Genomic DNA, 16,103 nt, shown 5'->3' with positions numbered 1-16,103 from the left:
TGATTATTAAACAGGATAATAATAAACAAAGAAGAATTGGATTCTTCATGTCCGTTCTCCCATAGAGCGGAGATGAATGATCCCTAGTAGATACCCCATCACATATTAGATTAAAATTCTCAACAAGGCCTCTACATGTTGGACCTGTGTCCCCGTGCAAGCCTCTAAAAAGGACCGGGTCTCTTCACATGAAGTGATCCCGTGACTATAAAGAGGAACAAAGAAGAAAAACAAATTATTTCAATAGGATAAATAATACAAGTAAAATCTACATAAAACATTTTATTTCAACTATTACATAGTTCTATTTGGTGCGAGTTACAACAACAATTATATTCTCAAAGAGACAAACATCAACATTAAGCGTTATATCAACAACTGTAAATACTTTGTGCTTATACATATTATTATATCTGTAAGTACTAAAGAGATTCAAGCAGTAAATATTAGATTCTTGATCATATTCTCATAAATATGTAATAACTACTTAGTTATAAATATATGTACCGTAATTCTTATAAAAGGTGGATAACAAGACGTTATGGAATTCATTTAAAGATAAATTGGCAACATTACCAAACACTAAATAGTGATATATGGTATAATAAAAGCAGGAACTAGAACTAGACTATGTGAAAACTTTCAACGTATCTTTATGGAAATGAATTTAAAAATCTTTTTATTCCACTCACCAGTATCAATACTTTGAATTACGGTAATAGTATACGTGTACATAAGTGTACATTATTCGACACAAAGTGACATATAAAAAACATCAAATTGTATATTATGGCTATTGATTAAAGATTTTAAAACTGCAAAAGATCCACCTGAAACATGATTTATGGATACATAATATACAAACAGATCAAGGACTAGTGCTGAAGTACAGTCTAAAACGAAATTGAAAAAAATAGGTACTTCTACTTTCCTAGTAAGTGATTTCAAGTTCTTAAATAACGTCAAAATAACATAAAAATTAGGTGGTATGCCTAAAATAAAATTCATTAGTGTAAACAGTGATTTGTGTCCAGGATATTTTACATACGTAATTTCTTGATTTACTAACATGGGCCCGTTAGCACCTCTATTGCAGATGTGGAAACTAGACTTAACTGTACATGGATACCGCATAAGAGGCTATCACCTCTCATATGCTCCTAACTTGATAGATAAAATACTCTACAGTTTATTTAAAGTATCTGCCTCTAAGCTAAATGCTACACTGGATTACATAGCTTTATAAGTTTAACAGGAAAACAACAAGAAATATTAATGACGTGACTTGGCAACTGTGCACAAACGGAAAAATATGCGTAAGTTCCAATGTCTATTACAAAATGTAAGTAACTATAATGTGTAACTATTGAACTATGAACAATTAAGAATTAAAGTCGATGTCGCTCTACAATTGTTATTCAAAACGTCGAAGATAATTTAACTTACCCCAAAGATAAAAATTAATCAATGTTCTAAAAATACTCAAGCGACAAAAACTTCAAATCCCTTATTGAAAACTGTTTTTATGTAACAAATTACACCTTTGGTTACGTCTAAATGCAAGCTTTTGTATCAAAAGCCTTATATCCTGATCACAGCACTTAAAAAGAAGGAAATGGCAACAAATATTAAAGTGTAGCTGTTTAACCTGTTGGCGGAATTGCAGAAGTTGAGGTCACAGTTCTTCGTGATTTCTCCTAGTTTGTTTTTGACTAGGGAGAGGTCGCAGAGCCCGACCCTGCAGCCTTCGAGGCGCATTGGTCTTTCGTTCTCTAGGAACAACACTTGGTACTGCTCGTTGACTTGGAAGTTTCCGTTCTGGGTACATCTGGAAAGATTGACGCAATTTAGTAGACTTGTTGTTGGTAGGTAGCCAGGTAGACATTTTAAGAAGTTAAACGTGATTTCTGGGCCGTCGGGACTTCAGAAGACAATAGTAGACGTCACAGAAAGTAGCCAGTCTCTCTTCTGACTACTTGTAACGACTGTCAAAGGTGTAGGAATAACAGCCGGGACTCACAATTTAACTAGCCTTCCGAGGGTTGCCAGGGACCGATCTTGCCGGTTTTTAACGTCGCTATAATAATAGACGAAACTTGAAAAAAGAATAAGAACTTACTTATACAGCACCCCAGCAAAGTTAGCATTAAACGGGGTCATGGTGGACGTGGCCCACTTCCTGCTCTGTCCGGTGGCCGTGTGGTAGTTGTCGCCGGTGAGCGGCGCCGCGTCCCGGTGCGCGCCCAGCGCGGTCAGCGCCAGCAGCAGGAGGTTAGCTTCAGAGAACTGGATCTTAACGCGAGGCTGTTGCGGCTCGTCTGGAGTTATGACACGAATACCGTTAATTCTAGGAAAACTGCTAGAAGATTGTACATTACATTGCTATACTTTGTTTCTAGATTTTTGGGAGGTCAAAATAGATTAAAAGTGAAGAGCAACGCGTTGCTGTTAACAACGCAGTTGAACTTTTTTATGATCATTTCTAAAATAATTAAGCAAGAAAAATAAAGAGAGAGCGACATAAAAGACACTCGCACAGCTCGCTACGCTTTGGGTGTTTGTTGAGTGGAATTCCATTTTCGACATTAATAAACAGGCAAGTCTTTGATAGAGCTACACGCATTGTACGAGTAATCAATTTAATTTTAAAAGGCAATATAAAACTAGTTCCTGTTTGGGTAACATTATTTAACGGATGGTGTCATTCAAGGTCATTCATAATTGGTTTAATTAAGTGCAGCTCTGGGTAATTATGAAATGGACACTTGACCAAGACCCTCATTTGTCAAGGTAGGTAACCTTACGAAAAATAGCATAAATTATAATATTATGCAAAGTATTGAAAATTGCTCGAAAAAGCTGCATATTTTGCAAAATGCTACTTGCTGCTAATCATATTTCTGATTCAACTGATAAGAGTTTAACATAACTTTGGCAAACTCTAGGCAGAACCAAAGGACATATGGAAAATTGATATTGATTGTATTCTGCTTACCACTGGCAGCATGTTTCTCGAAAAAAGTCATCATATCCTTGACGAGAGTGCATCCGAGGTCTTTGTTCAGAGAAGAGCCATATCCGTACTTGTAGTACATTTCTAAATCTTCCGCGTATTCCAGACGCTTCAAGTCTTCGCGAGTAAAAGCCTAGAAAACAAATTGTTTACTATAGCGTAGAGTACTTATTCTGATTTTAACGACTTCAAGAGACACTGCCCCAATAACGATCATGGATTTTATTATTTTTAAACAACTCCCGCCTTAAGAAGTGTAATCCTTGTTTCTCAAACATTCAAGTCATATGAACGAAGACACCCAAACTCAGGACAAGCATTCGCGGATCACACAAATGTTTGTCCAACGCGGGGATCGAACCTGCGATACGTCGCTTTCAGTGGATTTAGCGTGGTTCCCTCAACCACTCGGCTATCCGTGCAATGTCCTTGACTCTGTGTCGCTTTCCGTTACTTTTCTCCAAGCAAGTAAAAAAAAAACAGAATTTTGGAAGAATGCTACTCCAAAATGAATGATACTTTAAATGTCTTCCAGAATTTAAGAAGAGCGCTTAGTCAAGTGGATTGAAGAAAATGAATTGATAAGGTTATATGACTCACAGCGCACCAAGGCGATATCTTGACGACGTCCCAGGCCTTGTTGTAGCGGCACATCTGGTACATGCGCTGGATGATCTCTTTCTGGATGTCGTAGTTGAAGCCCAGCCGCAGCGAGATGTTGCTGATCATCTGGGAAATATTGTATATGATTTATAGGAAGTTTCCTTAAAAAGAAACTACATAATATTGGAATCAGTATAAAAAGATAAATTTACATAATAACCATTATGTAAATTTACTTCGATTTACTTGTAGAGCAATATAGTCAATAAAAGCTATTTACTGGAAAGAAATACACAAGGGTACGATTGCTCCAGGGTTCATATATGTCGGGCATGAAAACAAAAAATGGCGACTTGTCAGAAAAAGAAGATGGAATAACGAATATTCAGAGGCATCATGGAATACGGCCAATTAATTAATTATTAATCAAGATCAACATTATCTTAATTGATCCTTTATTTTAGAGGTACTTAGGCAAAGTTGTCAAATTTAAGTATTTTTCGCCAAAATTAACAGGTTTCACGGTCATGTGCTTGTGAAGGATTTTCTAATTGTATGGGAACTTATCAAGGTTTTAACAATTAGCAAACTTAATCTAAGCATAAGTTCCTTTGTTATCCGAATGAGTACCTACTACCTAGTTCAAGGATACAAAGGTGCTATTGAATTTGCATGATGTAATGATTCAAAAATGTCTAAAAATGATGATGATGATCATGCTAATGAAATTAAATGTTTACTTCAGGTGCTTTGGAGTAAACAAAATCTGGCGGATAATACGCTTTGCCTCTACAAACTGTACTCCTAAAGATAAACAGAAAACTGGATTTTAAATAAACCTTTTTAATCTAAAACCTGTGAGGACGAAGCTTATTTTTAGGACTCACCTCTTTATATTCCATCTTGGATTCAAAGATATTTCGCTGCGATAATGACTCGTTGTTGTCGCCAACCTCCTTCGACCATGCTGGGCAGTATTTGTACGGCTGAAGAAAATTCAAACAGTTTAGGAAAAAAGTAAAGTGAAGTAAAACAATAAATATATTAATACAGTAGTTTTGAAAGATTTTCTTAGTATCTTGAACACTTCAACGTATTTCCGACTTTTAAACACTGAATAGTTGAATCAGTCGGTCCCAAAGCAGTATATAATAGTACTTACCTCCAACAGTTTTTCATCATGTTCCTTAGGTATGTCTAAGCCTTCCGCCTGGTCTCCAAACAGACCTTCCGTGAAAGCCTTGAAAGTATTGCTTGAGCGTTGATCGTTCACGAACTTGAACTGCAAACATTTATTATGTTTAGTTGGAAATCCAAAATTCTCCATCCTCGTATAATAATATGATATTTGGGTATTAATTGAAATTTATTAAAAGGGATATCAAATAGACTAGCTAGAGCTTAGAGGAACGAGGTATGAAATTAAAAAGCAAAATTTGTCCGTACCTGCAATTGAAATAAGGCGAACAATGCAAGGTTATATGAATTCATATCATTAATAGCACATTAGAACTAAGTCTACTAAGCCAAAATCAATTAAGTATAAAGTGTTGTTTGACCTATAAGTAAATGAGAAAAGCCAAACAATTACGGGCAGTTTGAAATTTAATGCACATGGGGCACACACGGGGGGGGGGGCGGTCTCTAAACAGGACGCAAAGATGGATGGTAGGACATTTACGTACTCATTTCTAATAATGTTTTGTTTTAAACATGTAATATCATGGCTATAAATTATGTGGAAACGAGTCCAGTTACGTCACACGATCAAGTATGAGTCACGATGACTGAATATGTAATGGGACTGGAATTTTAAAGCAACTTCTTGAAACTTAAAGGTCGAGCGAAAAATATGACGGACCGAGTTATTGGAATTGTTTTAATTATTATGAAATGTATGAAATTCAGTCATGGCCTTTAGTATTGGAGGAAAAAGTATACTGTGTGAATGCGTGTAGTGTATGTAGTGGAAAAGTGTGCAATTCCAAGTCCTATTTCTTTTTGATTTATATTTTCAAATGGAGTCCCGTAGAAGAATAAAAGCTAAATAATAAAATAGTTCAAGAGTAACTTAACTATCAAGGTTCGATACCTAAAGTATATTCAAATATTTGTATCCAACGTTTGTACGTGACATGTGTAGAAAACATTATATCTATACCAACACTTGTTAGATAATACCGTATTAATATTTATTGTATTATCCTGTCCTTGGAATCACCAATGAGACCTACTAGACCTAGTTATATCCGAGTGGTATTTGTCGAAACAATCGCCTATTGACTTTCATAAGACGAACGACAATCGGACAATATTCTTCGCTCCAAATGTTAACAATTTCAAGGAGCTGAGATGCATTAATTTAATATTAATGACTGTTCGTAAAATTTACACGACGATAGCCAATTTTGAGTGTTTATGTAGTTTCTCTAAGAATATAAAAGAACGTGGACCACATTTTACCAAGGTATTTTCTGTTCCCGTTGCGTTATTTTAGCAAAGAATACAATTTCCAATTTCTAACCACTGCACTCAATAACCCTTTCTACTTTACTTCTTTATATTTTTGTTAAAGTTGCTGTGAGCTACTTGTTGGCAAAGGATTCAATCTTATGCAGTATTATCCGCCCGAGCTCCAGTCGCCATATAAGCAGTAATATCCGCCTGGGCCTATAGACTTACTAAATAGTTATGTTGATTTGAAGTAAGAAGACCAGGAAACTTTTGCTTCCACGACTGTGCTAGCTGCTGCGTCGTCATGTAGCCATCCACTGTGAGGTCTCCCGCGAAGGTCTGGTTCACCCGGTTGTTCCACATCCAGCTTTCCAAGATACTGAGATCCGATGAACAGATGCGTTGCTAAAAACAAGATATTTGTAGTTTTCATTTAAGTTTTTGTCGAATCGCGCATCCGATAAATCGATCTTTACTCACCCAAATTTGGGATTCAGCCTTAAAGTGTTATTGACTTTGTCTAAAATTACTTTAAGATAAGAAAAGACTATAGTAATAATATACTTACTAAAGAAATAAGATTTTCAAGAAATCTAGATTTTAGCTTTCGTTTGAGCAAGAACTCTTTTCATTTTATACAGACAACTTTATAATTAGTAGAAGAGTCAGAAATCTGCCTAGCACTATCGGCAAATAAAAAGAACCAGTTGACATACAACGGAATATACCGAGAGCAAGTTTGGGTACGTCCCACAACTTCCACACCTTATAGACATATCGAATGTAAGGCGAGTAAACATTCGGACGGCGAAATCAAACAATTTGGACATGTACGATAGCTGTTTATTTTGTGGGACGAGCGCGTTTAATTACATCAATCCTATTTATTTTGGAAATATTTACCGATTATATTACAGTTCTGATGTCATGAAAATATTATGTGGAATTAATGTTCGTATTTATGTCCTTCTTGAGGTATGAGCCATATTATGGAAAAGTTTTAAAATGTTGTTACTACCCTAAGAAGACATGAAGAAGTAAATGTAAATACTTACATTAGTGTTCCTAAAGTTGTTGTTTTTATAGTTTGTGAGAATGTTGGCTTTCAAGTCACCAAGCTTCTGGAGTTCAGATATTTCGTCTGCTTCAGGGTTGTGTGATCCATGCCGGTTGAGAAGCCAGAATGCGATGGGTTGGCAACCTGGAAACAATTGATATTTTTATTTAAGCAATTAACCATTAACTAATTTATTCGCTCTGAACATTTTATTTCATCCGTTTGGCTCGTCATCGACTCGTTCTTTATTAATCGTAAGCCATTAAAATGGTGGACAAAGTTAATATACCTTGTGTTTAGATAAAGCTAGATCATTGATTGATAACCTCACTAAGTGTAAAGTAAAATTCTGGATATTTTGAAACATAGTTCCACCCTCCGTTTTTGGAGCTGCCAGTGGGCTTCACCATAAACGTCAATATAAATTCAGCATTCGAAATATTTTTTAGTAATTTGGTAGGAACATTCGCTTTAGGTCTTCAATCAAACCGTCATACTATCAGACACGTTATCCCATGTAAATTGTATTAACTTCATTTCATTACGCTCATTCCAAAGTTTCGCATTTGTCAGATTCATAAACACGTACATTGTTTATGAGATGTAATTTCAACATACAACCAATGAGTAATGTATGAATATATATTACTTTACGCAAATATTGTAATTATTGTACGGTAGGAATAGTTCGATGTTCGATAAACTGGTAGCATTGACACTTCGGTTAGTTACCTGACGATACAAAAGCTTCTATGAGTGCTCTTTTTTATCGTATAAGTGTTAATTTGAACTAGTACATGAGAACTTTAGAAAACAAGCTTGTATTTGAGTAGTGATACTTCTTGCACCAGTTTAAATATTTTGTTTTTCAGTATTTTATTTTATTTTTGACGCTAGATACTGTAGTAAAACTTGGTAAATTGAAAAGACGTCTTGCTTGAAATTGAGTTTTCTTTAGGCCTAAAGGAAACTAAAACCTATGGTTGATAATTCTTAAGAAGCTAATCAGTCAATCCCGAGAAACGAGCAGTAGATAACCAAACCTACTGACAAATAATTCCCTAGAATAGCCGAAAACTAGGTAAACAGATGCGTTTGGAGCGAGTATCATTGTTATTGCCATGGCAGATACTAAAGTCATGGCGGCAAAATGCCAACAACAGACTACACCATGGTCTGTTACAATTTCGTAATAATTAGTTAATACCCGTGCATTACTACAGGGCTGTCTATTTTTATACGATGTATTACATCAATACGTCCGGTGTAGCATCTGACATTTCGTGCACACAACCGATTTTACTTGGTATTCGGACTTAGCGTATGAATAAGGTATAGAGGACTTCTGGAATAGCATTTTATGCAATGCGATTTCTTTTAGGTTAAAAATGTTTTACGTTACAGCCGTTCAGGAATCAATTAAGATTTTATTATTGTATTCTACATACTTTTTGATGGAATAAGTTCCTCACAAATTATCTTAAGTCGATTTTTTTTCGAATACAGCATAAGTACTCTAATACCCTAATATGATCATTAATAATAATTATTTTATTCTAAAACTAAAGCATCTAATAAGCCGTTTGAGCTATCTGTCATTAAGTGGGAATTATGAAAATTAAAAATACATACATATAATTAAAAGGGAGATGAAACAGACTGATTACTAACTACTTACCGACAACTCTACTTAACTTCCATAATATACTTATGACCATATTTTTACGATCGACGTGTCCGACGATTAATGGCGTCTATAAATACAGTTCGAATGCATGTTCCCTTAATAAAAGTTCACAAATAGGTACATTGGGAGTCGCCCTCATAAATAAGATTGATCGACCTATTAGTGACCATTTGTCAATCGAACGAGCCCCGTTATTAGATCGATATTCACCACTATTGCTCGACTTCATTTAGATTATTAAGCCAAGTATATAGGTTGGTCAACTTTATACCAATTAACTTAAAAGTTTGTTCAGAAATTGAAGGGATGTATTAAGCTATAACGTGTCTCTGTGCCAATAGCCAGTAAGGTGACGTTTGACAACTCAATAAAGACCAAAACCCGTTGAACTTACAAAGCATTATGACTTCGAAGTCTAAATTGCATCCATTTCTAATACTTAGTTGGTTATTGTTCGTTACGATCACACGATTTACTTTATCAAGATCTAGATATCTTTTCCTAACAAAAGCTCCTAAACAATTTTATCTCGGATCTTTCTTTTAAGTATCTAACCGAGAGAATTATCTAGAACTTTCTAAAGTCTTACCTTTGTTCTCTTTAAATACTGGCCGTTCGGAAACAAAAGGTGACTCGATTTTGAAATTGGAAAGTCTATTGAGGTGAACACTAGTAGAAGCGCATAATTTGCAAGTTGTCTAATTTTACATCTAATAACATCCCACAACTGCAATTTTATATCTGAAGTACTTGCTATAAGGTCAAAGAAAATTGAACGATGCTTATACCAGGTGATATTATGTAATAGTGCCCTATTGATATAGCTTGATAACAATAGCTTGCACAAGTGTGTCACATTACGTATAACACCCCCGCCGTTATCCCACACCGCTTCGTATGTGGGACAAACTGGGCGATGCAGCCTTATTCCAGCCTGTTAGCTTTAATGGTCATATTCTGTAGCTGTATGACATCTATTCTAGTAGAATTAAGGTAAAGATTACAGTATAATATTTTGCAATTGGAGCAAATAATAATACAAAAATCCTATTTTCATTGAGCCTAACACGCATTTTAAAAACGTAAAGCTCTGTGGTAGGTTGTTTATGAATATCACTAGCCTGAAGTTCTCAAATTATTCTTAACCACGATTAGAACCGTGAGTTCCACTTAACATTGCGACAGATTGTCTTAATGTGAAGTGGAATATTTAAGAATAAGAATTTAGACTGAAAATTGACATTTTCTCAAAAGAAATTCATTTTTAAGATGAAGTGTTTATAAAAATAATTGATGAGACATCGTACAAGAAATTAGAAACTGCAATTCAAAAACTTTGATAATGATGCCTGAATCACCAATGTTAGTGTCGCAGGCTCTACAAATTGGTAACGCAGTGTTAACTATCAGAGGCTCATCAGACTCATGAATCAGAATCAGACTAATGAAGGTAGTGACGTCGATTGGATGGTCTCCAAATATTAGATACATATTAAAGTTCAAATAGGTCATCGCGTCATACACAATACCCTAAATATCTTTGACAGTATCAACAGACTAACTAAGATCTAAGGGATTTGTTAACAGTCTTATATCGAATTGAGTCGATTGAACCGACATGTCGAGGTCTTGGATTACAATACATAAATAGAATACTTCACTATACTTATAATAAATAACTGTGTGATCAAATAATAAAAATAAAACATTTTGAAAAAAAAATGGAAAATTTCGACATCAGTTTTCAAAATATTACTAAAGAGAACGACAATCATATTTAGTATTCTCATAGAAGGGAGGAAATAAAAATATAGGACTCTATTGCACACAGGCTTAAAATCTATACAATCTAATAATAAAAGATACTCTACTTGTTAATTACTTATACTCTATTGTCAGCATTAAACTATGCTCAGAATCTATAATAGTGTAAACTGGCGGGTATCTGAAATTTAACTGGAAACAAAAGCATTTGGATGGTCTATCAATACAGTCAGCATCAATAAGTCTCTCCTGGGACTAGGAAAGACGGGCGATGGAAATTGATGGTTACAATAGTTGGCAAACAGCCTGCCGCCTGTCACAACAGCGAATACCTTGAACATGAAACCTAGAAGAGTTATATTGTTTAGAACTTTCTGGAATAGTGATGGAGTTCTCTAAATCTAGCAAAGTATTAGGCCCTAATGTTTGTGTTTTAGCGTTTGGCTTTCATGGTAATCAACCTACTATTTAAAATGTCGTGTTAAAAAAGAGATGTTGGTCACCTAAGAAGGAAATCTTTCGATTTTACCTACGAGTGACCACAAAACAAGTTAATTCGTCTTAGCAAACAGGAAAAACTGAACCACATTGTTCAGGCCTTCCATGAATTCGGTGCGCCAAATTTTAACTTCCAATGTTCCAGAAATGTTTTCGTAATTGCTAAACTTTGTAATGCACGGTGTAATGATGTAATGTATGGTAATATCAGGTAAGCTTTTCATCTTTAATAGCCTAATATATCCATTAAACCTTGTTTTAATTAAGCAACACGTAAAAATATAAAACGATACCCAAAAAAGTTAATTTAAAAACAGAACGTGTGAAAATGGAGTGCCATATAAAAACTTTTTGCTGCGATGGTTTTATTTTTATAATGATCACTGAGTTACGAATCCACGATATTATCTGTGATGGCCAGTAACAGGTTAATGAACTTTGTTTTTGTAACTTTACATAATACTGTGGCAGTGAATACGATGATGAATATGCTTATAACGCATCACGTGTGGCAAGCAAAAATTGTACTTAACGAGTTGAAATTAAGGCATATTTTCACATATAAATCTGCAAATCTGTTTTAAAAATTACCCTGAAATAAAATTGCTGGGTTTGCTGAAATTAAACCATTGTCAGCGATTGTAAAAGCAAAAAAATGCCGACGCACATTATGTATCTTAGCTCTGTTAAAACATACTTTGGTTTGGATAGGGTACTATTACTATCAACCAAGTTCTCAGCGGTTTATCGACATTTGTTCAATAAAGCAATTGAAAATTCTAACGCTATATCCTAGAAATTGCTACTAAAACCTTGCCAGGCACTTGACTCTCGATTACAAATAGGTTCCCTAATGCTTAGTCTATCTGATGACCCTAGTTCGTGGCCCCGCGGTCTTGTGCTGGCCGACAAAGTCACGCCACACCGCTCCCAGTCTTCCATACATTGATTCCGTACAATTAGTTGATAGTCCGGCCGCATACGATTTGTTGCGGATAGGTTGTATTTCAATCAAAACGGCTACGTGCCTGTGGTGTGACGGGAAACGAAATATTATGGATCGTAAATATTGACAAGTTGTAATCTTGGTTGATGAAAGTTGTGTTGGTATTTATTGGGGTAAATGTGCTTTTGGAAAGGAATTCTTCACTATGCGCGGGAATAAAATGGTCAGTTGGTAGGTTGTCAGGTTGGTATTATGGTAGAGCTTCATAATTTTAGGGTAGTGTAGAGTTTACTTGTAAGAATTATTTACCCCAAATTAACTCGAAAGTTTCCTCCACATGGTAGGACTAAACTTTAATTATTGCAATAATTTTTTTACAACATAACAACGCGTCCTTTGGTGCCATATTTTAATTTTACATCCGACCCAACCGCCTCGCGCCGGTGTAAATTTGAGTTTGTATAAACAATTTCGTTGGTCACCAAGAACAAAACACGACATTCCTATATCACATTTTCTTGTGTAACAGTAAACATTGTCACACGTCAACAAAACGTTTATTATTACTGTTAACATACCACAATAGATTCCGAGTTAACGGAAACTCTAACAGCCAATCTAGCTTTGTCTAATAAAGACTGACTAATTGCTCTTAAAACGCCACTTAGCTGTTAATTAATCCTTTATTTTTAGATTTTACGGGATGATACGAGTTGCGTCATTGGATTATACAATGTATGTTTTAATTGCTTTTGATGTTTACCTAGTACAAGTAGTTCAGTGTAAAAATGAGTTACAAAATATGTGACGTTATCTATTTTAATGACGTAATGTACTGTTAAAGCCGGGTTCAGGCAACTGGCAAAAACTGGAAGAGATATTAGTTCTTCAGTTCTGAAATTAAGCAGAACGTTTGCTTTCTTGGTCAACCCCTTGATTTACGAGGTCAGTTTGTATATATGCCCGACTCTACGACAATAAAGGTTAACAGTGATCTCTTTTCTATTCAATAGCATTGCAAAGACAATTTGTTCATAGTGTGAGGAAACAGAGAATGCACCTGATCGTACACAGCGTACACACAGTGCACTAAAATATCTTCGGCGTACTTGGCTAGTCGTTGGAATTGACCGCCGTTGTAGAAATTCGGTCAGGAGGGCAATATTATTAACTGCCTAACTGGCCTATTGTCATTACCGGGGATAACGCGAAACACCACTTTAACTTAAAGGAAAAACGATAATATGACATGAAAAATGGAGTGGACAAGACGAAAGTGTTTTATCTCTACATTTTTTTTTTATATAGCTAGCCGGTATGATATTATCTAGCGATAGAAAATTTATATCAATGGGAAGAGAGGCTTTAGATTGAATATAATGTAAAATGCTCAATTACTTGCAAATCATGGCAGTTGGATACTTTACTTATAAAATTGTGTAGTAATAGCGTCTTGTGCTGTGATGGATTTGTAATATTATTTGGATAAAGACAGACATTATCAATTCTGTGGAGATTAAAATACTTAGTCTTTATTTATTTATTTTGTTTTGGAAGACCAACAGCATTTATAAAAAAATCATAAAAAGCAAGTTCAGTCAAGTCTTACTCAAAACATTTCTAGTTATTCCGCTACATTTTGCGAATATAAAAAATTGACTAGTTTGAAATATCTGCCATCTAGAAAAACATGTTATATGCACAATAATCCGACCTCGTATCTATTTTTATGCACTGACACACACGATAATACAATACAAAATTATACCATAAGTGAAAACGTAAAGAAATAATAACAATATTTGTAACAAAACTAAACATTTGCTAAAACGTAGTCTTGTCAGCCTTCCAACTTCCTTTAATTTAACAGATTTTTACGCATACTTATTTTATGTATTTTGCACAGAAATTTACAACGTCCTATTATAAAATTCTAATTCATTTTGTATAAATTATAGGCATATAGTAAATTCCTGCGTTGTTTGGTGATAACAGTAACTGACCACATCGAGATCTGTTGAAAATTTCATCCTAATCGAAGACCGGCAAGTGGGTCAAATTAAGATTAAGTGGAGTTAGTAAAAACGGTTAAGAATAAAAAATTTGGTACTTACCAGGAACTTCGTGAGCCTTTGTGAACGGTATATCCTTGTTGGCGAAGATGTAAGCGGTCTTGGTGGCGAACAGGAGGTACGGGTCGTCCTGTACGGACAAACATGTTTCTTGTGCCTTCGCAACGGCAACCGCCAGGAGAAGATACAACCAACTCATCTAAAAAAGGAGAGTGATTTGTTGGTATTTGTTTTTTTTTTTCTTAAACGGCGTGCATCAAAATCTGTATATTAATGTTCTCTGTCGCTAATTAACTATTTAAAGATAGAATCTCAATTTGAAAACTTACAACACGTTTACTACTTACAATATATTCGATTATTTCTTTTGATTTTTAACAGAATGCTAGGTAAAATAATTATTAATTGCCGCACGGGATATTAAAATAAAATTTACAGCATTTGAAACGGGGGTTATTTTGATTAGATAAGAGAAAAACTAGGGTACGTAGTTAATCCAAGAAAATACTTCATTTTTGATTAATAACTAATTTGTTACGTTATAAAGCGCTGTTTTCTCTAAAGGTACTTTAGAAATATATTCAAGATTTTCTTTGTATAAAATTATTTTAATAGAATATTTTCATCTTCGTATGATAAATGTAAATATTATGTAGAGATGCATTATGCATGTGTATATTTACATAAATATTATTTGTGTAGATACTTAGTTATAAATTATTATAAAATAACATATTATTTGTATAATTTACCTAACTAACTAGAGTTTTATGTTTAGGATGGCTTGACGATTGCTATATTATGGCTTAATTTAGTTGGAAAGTTTTGAGATACAACATTAATATTCTTTTCATAACCAACTTTTTAAAGAGTTGTACTTTAATTAGACTGCTCGTAAGGTATAACGTTTTCCCGTTTTTTTTTAACTCGTAACAGATTTTAGACTATTAGCACACTCCTCGTTTCTATGTTATCGGACCTGCTTAGAGTCAGGCTAACTTAAATTTAATCCGGTTATGAATATAACTATGTAAGTAGGTGCATAATTTCCACGTTTTATAATTTTATTATTGACACGTGTCTGCCTGCAGTTTATTAATTAATAATCAACACTACAAATTATACATATACACGACGAATATGTACATATGTACATTTATTTCTTAGTTACTTTATCAGTAAATTATAAATCTATATTATATATATTTTTTGTTACCCAACAGCTTTTCTAAGCATGTTATAAGAAGACAGATACGATCGTTTCTGTAATAAAAAACTTGCTAAACTAGTTACTGAGCCAGTGCGGCTGTACTTAAGATAAATAACTTTGAATGTAACGAAATTGATGTTGTCCAAAAAGAAGATGCCTACTACATAATTATTGGAAGGTTTTTACAATTTCCGGTCGCGAATTAGGAATAGTTATGGTAAGGTTAAGGAAAATATTGAAATTGGTAAGAGGTATGCTAACACATTAATAATATTAATATAATGATATTAAAATGTGTAGTCCAACTTCGTTTAGAGGTAACAAATATCGGACCGCAATTGTTAAAAACAATTTATTGCAAACAACACAATTTGAAACTCAAAAGCAAACAAAAAACAAAAGCACAATAGGCGTAAACCTACAATAATGCAACACAGGTTAACACTAACAGCACTTCACAAATATTTAGGTAACACAAAATTAAAAAACCAACGGTATTCCAAAGTTAAATTACCTTTGCGCGTAAAGATTCGGGATAGTATGTGTTGTCTGTGGTAGAATACGCGGGAAACGCGGCGGCCCGCGGGCGCAATGGCGGAGGTACTGACTTGACTGGGCTTGGGCCGTGGGGCTTGGTACTACAACGCTTCTCTCACAACTGTAGGCCCGCGCGAAGTGTGCTTACAACCTCAAAACATAGAATCTATAGAATGAAGTTACGTCTGAGACAATAACAGAGACTAGAGTTAAAAGGTGAACTAAATAACTTTTTTTTGTTTACACAGCTGCGTCAATTCGC

General features: G+C 34.6%; 1 protein-coding gene across 1 annotated transcript; it reads right to left on the bottom strand.

Annotated features, from left to right (window-relative positions):
• Positions 1-267: 267 nt before the first annotated feature.
• LOC113495011 (multiple inositol polyphosphate phosphatase 1-like) lies at positions 268-16,040 on the bottom strand. Its single transcript, XM_026873570.1, has 10 exons — positions 15,819-16,040; positions 14,137-14,293; positions 7,126-7,271; positions 6,299-6,475; positions 4,779-4,898; positions 4,504-4,602; positions 3,614-3,742; positions 2,996-3,146; positions 2,120-2,318; positions 268-1,828 (listed from the first exon to the last, which is right to left on the bottom strand). The coding sequence occupies exons 2-10, from the start codon at positions 14,291-14,293 to the stop codon at positions 1,582-1,584; spliced, it is 1,425 nt and encodes a 474-aa protein (XP_026729371.1). The 5' UTR covers positions 15,819-16,040; the 3' UTR covers positions 268-1,581.
• Positions 16,041-16,103: the final 63 nt, after the last annotated feature.

This window comes from Trichoplusia ni, chromosome 6 (assembly GCF_003590095.1).
Source record: "Trichoplusia ni isolate ovarian cell line Hi5 chromosome 6, tn1, whole genome shotgun sequence".
In the NCBI taxonomy this organism is placed as follows: Eukaryota; Metazoa; Arthropoda; class Insecta; order Lepidoptera; family Noctuidae; genus Trichoplusia; species Trichoplusia ni.
Note: the sequence above shows the minus strand (reverse complement) of the source record. Positions and strands in the feature narration are given on the sequence as shown.